The sequence below is a fragment of the Anopheles maculipalpis genome, chromosome 2RL (genome assembly GCF_943734695.1).
Source record: "Anopheles maculipalpis chromosome 2RL, idAnoMacuDA_375_x, whole genome shotgun sequence".
Taxonomy (NCBI): domain Eukaryota; kingdom Metazoa; phylum Arthropoda; class Insecta; order Diptera; family Culicidae; genus Anopheles; species Anopheles maculipalpis.
In genome coordinates, this window is record NC_064871.1 from 28,034,838 (window position 1) to 28,041,562 (window position 6,725).

Here is a 6,725-nt window from a genome sequence, read left to right on the forward strand (position 1 = left end):
CAGAGTTTATGGCTCCGGTTCGGTTTGTTATACGTTGGAATAGTGTTTGTTTGATATTCTTGTTCATTAACATACTTCGCTTAAATGTTACAAGAGGAAAAAGGAACCTGAACAAGTACACTCCTGCTAGTGCTACCACCATTCGCCGAGCCAAGTACCTTGCTGCGGAGGGCTACGTGTGCCTGCAAGAATTTCTAGGAGTCGTCTTCGACTGTTTTACACACCGTTTGCTGGAAAGGTACTTTCGGTAAGTTTGCTCTACTGGCTGCTCCTCCGCTACCATGCTGCTGTTTTCAATTTCAACCCACTAGGCAGCACCATTACCCGCCCGCTGCCTAAACTGGACCGGCCTAAAAGGTGGACTAGTACGTGGGACTTTTAAACCTATCGCTTACAAACTAGAGCTTGAATACAGCAATATACTGATCACTTAGCTACGTGTTAACTAAGGGTTGAAGTAAAAATGAATTTCTCCCGTACCACTCATATCTATGTACAAATATCGCAAACGGACAAATAGGCGCAACCATAATAAAGGTGGTGCGCAACGTATCCAGCTTTCCGTTTCTGACCAATTCCACCCGGCTGGTACCATCCTCTAGTTGCTAGAAATTTGTTAAAAAACTTTACTATCTAAAAAGATTCCTCCAGGTTTTTTTTTTTTTTTTTGGTGAAGGATCAAATGTTTTCCATGTCCTCCAACAGGGGGGGAACGTACCGGGACATTTGAGGGAGTTGAAGTTTTGGAGCATGATAACTCCCCTTACGTGAGCGTATTTTTAAGGGAAAACGCGAATGTATGTAAGTGTATATAGTTTGAATAGTTGTACGCACTATATATACGATTTGTTAACGATTGCACTGGAGCTCGGTATGGAGAGAGTCGGTATCCGGGGGAGGGGGGGGGGGGGGGGATTTGTGTGCTGTCATGTATAATACATAAAATACGTTATTTCCATCCAACCATAAACCCTACGAGTATAATTAAATGCAGTGCATTTAAACGATTGCGCATCTCTTAAGGTTGATGGAAATCAAGGTTAGTGGTTAGTTCTTGTCTTTTGCACACTGTTGTAGGTTTAAAGTTGAAGATCTATTAAATGGCCAGCGTGGGCCATCACTTGATTTAAGCGAATATTACAATAATATCTACAGAATCACTTCATTTCCCGTTGGATGTGTATGTGCTTGTTCGTGTGTTCATATATCGTTCAGTTTTGGCCACTTCTTTGGTGCATATTCTAACCTACGATAATTTCAATAAAATGAGACAATTTTTAATGATATTCTGTGCCATTGCACATTCTCTCTCTCTCCGCAGTTAATCTGAGTAATCTGCACGTCAGTTCGGAACGTACGATTGGTGTGAACCATGCGTGGAATGATGTGTACTCCTTAACCTGTCAACCCTACTAAAACGACCGACCGAGTTGGTTTCCCAAATGTTAAGTACCAATCGCACCTCACCTCTCCGACCTTTCGTCCGACTGTGGTCTTTCTGAGCAGAACAGTTACCATTAACGAGAAAGGATATTGAAAAATGTGATCAGAAAATGTGATTTTCTTCTAATGCTGATACAGCAAGATCGATCGCATGTGCGACGCGGAAAAACGCAGCTCTTCATGGGCCACCCCGGAACACCCAGACGGAGAGTTTCTTTAGCCAGCGCGGCACCATCAGCGAATGTCCGGTCGCGATCCACTCTTTCTACACGAGCCAACTGGTAAGCTGTACTAGGTTCGTGCCACCATACTTCTTCCGATCCAGTGCCGGTGCGGGTGGATTTTTCCTCGCCTGTGTATGCCACGTCAGTATCTGCAAAGAAGCGAGCGGAAGCGTTTTTTTTTTAAGGTCAACATATCCGAACACAGCACATTCCGGGCCGGGTCAACACACCTCCGTACAGTTTGAGGCCAAGAGTTCCACCTCCTTTAGCTCCAGCGGTTCCAGGCTGCGCAGGAAACCGTCCTCTTCGTAGCCGGGCTTGAATGGCATCTGGGCCTTGGGACGTGAGTGCAGAAACTTCACCGATACCGCAAATCCGGCCATATCGAGTGGATATTTCCGACCACCGAGCCAACCGTCGTAGAATCCCGTTATCGTACCGTTCTTCACAATCGGTGAGCTCACCTGGTACTTGGAGATTAGTCCTACCGGGAACATAGCTACCTTACGCACGTGGCGCAACTGCCGAGAGGAATGGTTGGAAAAGAAGAGTTTTAAAAGCTGTAGAGAAAGGAAAATTACGTAAATTATTCTACAGCTTACCTGCTCAAACAACTTCAGATTGTACGTGTTGTCGTCGTCGGCAAAGTACAGTGTTCCTTCCGTTGCGTTTGCCCGGATCCACTGTAGCGCTCGGTTACGATTCGACACGCCGCGTGGTTTAACCTTTTGCTTGCGGTACTGGGCTGGCATGGGCGCTGTGTAATAGGAGCAGAAACGTGTAAGCTTAGAACACACTGTACAAACATGTTTTACCTTCTGGGGAGGATTTTTGCAGATCGGTTTACCCTCGAATATCCTTTCTAAATAACTCAAAACCTTTACATTTAAAGCTTTAAAGGAAAAAGTTGTCATTTGTGCCGATTGGTACTGCTGTTTAATGGATGTAAATGATCAACTTTCACTGTACTTGGCACGTACGTTACTTGAATTACACAGAGTGCCTTGTGTCCGAAAGCTTTTCAAAATTCATCTAATCGCACACCATGATAGTGTTTGGTGAAGCACTATCAACTCCTGAGAACTCGCCAGCAGGAAAAACGTATCTCTACTGTTTTAATTTGCCAGCTCTAATGAATATCTCACTCTAGTCTCGACTTAATCAGTACCGCACCGAACGAAAAAGCTTATGGTTGAGTAAAATGCACCTCAAACCCCCGGAAAATTCCTCTGCATGTTCCGCCACCCAGGCCACTCTTATCGCCCATCGCTTCCCTTCCGTATTGGATAATGCACTTCTACATAGATGGTATAACCTACCGGCAAGCTGCACAAATGGTACACCAATTTCCTCCAGAAGCCGTGCGACACTGGCGGTTCGATTCTCCGAGTCCTCGACCACAATCCACAGAACGTTCTGCACGTGTTTCAGCGTGTAACCGAGCCGGGTAAGCTCCGGTATCTGTTCCGGCCGTCGGTACGTCGGCGTGATGATGTACAGCGGGGGCAGCTGTTTCGTGTCCACCGGAAATCGATACGGTACCTGCGGAATGTATGCAAAAAACAAACGGGGATGGTACGGTTCGCGTCCATGAAACTCGCATTGCTCAATGTTTGCTGGAAGTTGTCTAATTGTCGGAAAGAAAGTTGGTCGTACTGTTAATCAGCACTTTGTAGGGTGGGTGGATTTGCGATACGCTTTCCTGGAATGGGCACGGTCGTTACACGGATACTGGGGTTTGGCAAAAGTTTGATAATTTTGCATAACATAATCTAAAATACGGCTCCTCACTCCGGTTAGACGATTCACTTTCCACCCGATGAAGCACGGGTAATGGCATTTTTCAAACAGCACCCCGGAAGGGGACATTTTCAGATGAATAAATTATCGTTCAATTAATTTCATCAAAAGGAGCTTCTCGCCGGAACTCCGCGGTACACGTGGGGCGGACATTTCTAGTGGCACAAAATTAAATTGAGTGCCCCAAAGGCAGGGTAGCAGTAGTAGTGGTAGTGGGGCATGGAATGTTGATTCGACCGGAGTTGGTGGTCGATTCGATGGGATGAAGGATGCGGAAGCCAACAAAAAAATCCACTTCCATTCAATTATTGGACTGCGCAATTGGTGTGTGGTTTTATACCGATCAACAAAACGCTTTGCAATCAATTATTGAATTGAAGAAGAAAGAAAGCATTACACCACTTTTACATGTACTACAACAGCAAAAATTCGTTTACTATGAGTTTTAAAAGCTGACTGCATAACACATCAAAGAGATGCGTTGCATTTTCTGCACCATGGTACCGATTTCTGTGCGTGCTAAGTCCTCCCGGCGCACACAAGCGAAACACAATGTACGACACTTTGGCTAGCCATTAGTTTGACTCCAGGCACGTTGCACGGTGCTACGCCTAATCACTTATTCATGGAACTATTTGCGCAATTTTGTCCGCACGCTCGATGGTCCGTTTCAGTCTGTTGCCTCCAAAGACTTCTCTCAACTCCCGCCGAGAGCGCCGTACGTCCTTCGAGCTGCTATCGCGGAGAATACGGTCAATCCGTTAATGGATCGGAAAATGAAAGTACAAACGGAAAGTGCCCTCGGGAAGGTAGTTGTTTCCATTATAAAACAAAGATTTTATACCATTTTGCAGTTCAGACGAAAAGAAAAGAAAATACATTAGAGCGGGCTTAATGATGTCCGCTGATTGCGTCGAAGTAAATATACTTCTTGGCTTTGGTTGCGTAGAAAGTAGAAAGTTAATGTAATTTTTTTTGCTTCTATCTATTTTCACATCACATAAACGCTTTCAATATTCCAAGTGTATAAAGCTACAGAAAAAGGTGTCCTCTGTTGGAATCGACCAGCAACCCCACATTAACTGTTTACGGAGTTTCGTCTGAAGCGCTGGATTTAATCTCCACCCCAAAACATCCCCACAGGCACCTGCCGGCAGATGGATAAAGTAGTCGACACGACCGGAGCATAAATTTCCCAGGAGCCATGTAAAACAAAAACACCTTTACATGCCACTGCTCCTGTGCAGTGAGTGAAATATTGTGCTAGCAATAAATTATAGATGCTACTACCACTCCCCTAGACCGCATCCTTGTGGCGTGTGTAGGAGGATGCTTGTTTGGCGATTTGCTGCTGCACGACTAATCAAACCTCCGGTTCCAACCGTTTACCGTAGACGCCGGACCGGCAGAAGCGCATGTAATTGCAGCACCGTAATGCACGATGCGCTCCGCACGCTTCAAAGCAACATCCAATTGGAACAAACAACATCACCCAGGACACAGAAATGTGCGCTACGTCACGGTATCCGGGTTGTGCATCACGCTTCGGTCGGATGCATCTGGTTCGCTCCTGGTAGAGTGCATTCAATCGTGTACATGGTGCGCTAGTATCCGAAACTATCCTTCTATCCCATCTGCTGAACCACCCTGTACTGGTTTATCCTACAGAATGCAACCGATTACTTCCTGTTAGAAAGATCCCCACTTCCTCCCAGTCGTGTTGATGAACGGAGCGCAACTAACCCTACTGCACGCGTTTAAGCCTGATGAACGGTTTCCACCGAGAACGGAAAATGAAAACCAATCGTTTCGGTTCTGCACTAAAGAACGTTGCCGGGTAGGAGCGCTTTGCGTTCGGTGCTTGTATCGATCAACAATCTAGCGCTTTATCGAATGACCAATCAAACGAATGCTCGTAACCATCTATCATACACACATGGCCCGGAATACACTCGAGGCAGACCAGAAAATACAATTTATTTACCCACTCCAGCTTATTTCGACAGGGCGCGATGGGGGAGTTTTCAACAGCAATTTTGCCGTAACCGAAAATGCTCTGTTTTAGCTCTTTGATTTCAGCACACGATTGGTGCATGTAAAAATCTAAAATTGTTGAACGCAAATACAGGAACACACTTTTCTGGAATTGTAATTAGAACATATTGGAGAACGTATGTAGTCAATCAATGGCGCGAAATTCATATGCCACATCAAAGAGAGCTGTTCTATACATTCCATCAATTCCTTAAATTGTTTTGCATTTTGAAAAACATGTTTGAAACATTCAAGGCATTCCCTGCAATACCTGTGTTTTTAAATCACATCAACCCAAATCAATTTAGACTGGTGTTATTATTTTGATTATTCATATTATTTTTAAGTACTTTCCGACAATTTAACATAGTTCTAGAAATGGCGATCAGTAGACCGCAATACTTACGTCTGTAACTCTTCCCACCGATCCACCGTCAGATGAATTCGGTGTTCCATTTACACTCGTCGTTGTCGATAACGCTTTCGTAGTAGTCGTTGTGGGCGTCGTCCTGACCGTAGTTGTCGTTGTGGTGGTTGTTGCCGCCGAACTACTGGTAGCGGCGGAAGTAGACGACGAGCGATCGCTCAGCTTCATTGGCATATCCTTGAAGTTAAGACTTCTCGAGCGGATCTTTTCCGCACCGAGCGAAGGCTCGGTGTCGCCGTACAGCAGCTCAATGCCATCGTTACCTACACCGAGCGCCTGCAGTGGTGCCGCAACGACATCCGGAACGCCCAGCGGACCATCGTCCGCGGACGCAGACGAAGCGGCCGCCACATTGCTGACGAGGCTTGTGAACGATCCCTGGTTCTGGCACACGATGAAGAAGATCGAGCTAATCAGCAGCATCAGGTACAGTTTGTACGATCGGAGCATGCTTGCGAACGGTAGTGGACCCGTAAACCGACGACAATACGATTCCTGATCCTTTACTGGCCGGTAAGGTCTCTGCATCAATGCCCGAGATACGCGCGGTTTCGGGTTTATTTCAATTCCGCTAGCACTTTGTATGTTACCTACAACCTATCTATCGGTTCACGTCGGTACAAGCTTTCCAGCGTAACTGAAGCTAGTAGACGAGAAGTAGAGAAGGCGTGCGCCTTCTAGTGGTATGCTGTTTGATTAAATCTAACTACGAAGCACTGGTAGGAGTGGCTACTGTCTGCAACCACCGCTCATCAGGATATGATTGTGCAGACGGATGTAGTCGACACTGGGTAGCG

The 6,725-nt window shown here is 45.9% G+C and overlaps 1 protein-coding gene across 1 annotated transcript; it reads right to left on the reverse strand.

Moving 5' to 3' along the window:
• Positions 1-1,575: 1,575 nt before the first annotated feature.
• LOC126558028 (galactosylgalactosylxylosylprotein 3-beta-glucuronosyltransferase P) lies at positions 1,576-6,456 on the reverse strand. The gene is made up of 5 exons (XM_050213962.1): positions 5,908-6,456; positions 2,987-3,209; positions 2,270-2,424; positions 1,898-2,188; positions 1,576-1,816 (listed from the first exon to the last, which is right to left on the reverse strand). Exons 1-5 carry the CDS (start codon positions 6,454-6,456, stop codon positions 1,709-1,711), a joined length of 1,326 nt encoding a protein of 441 aa, XP_050069919.1. The 3' UTR covers positions 1,576-1,708.
• Positions 6,457-6,725: the final 269 nt, after the last annotated feature.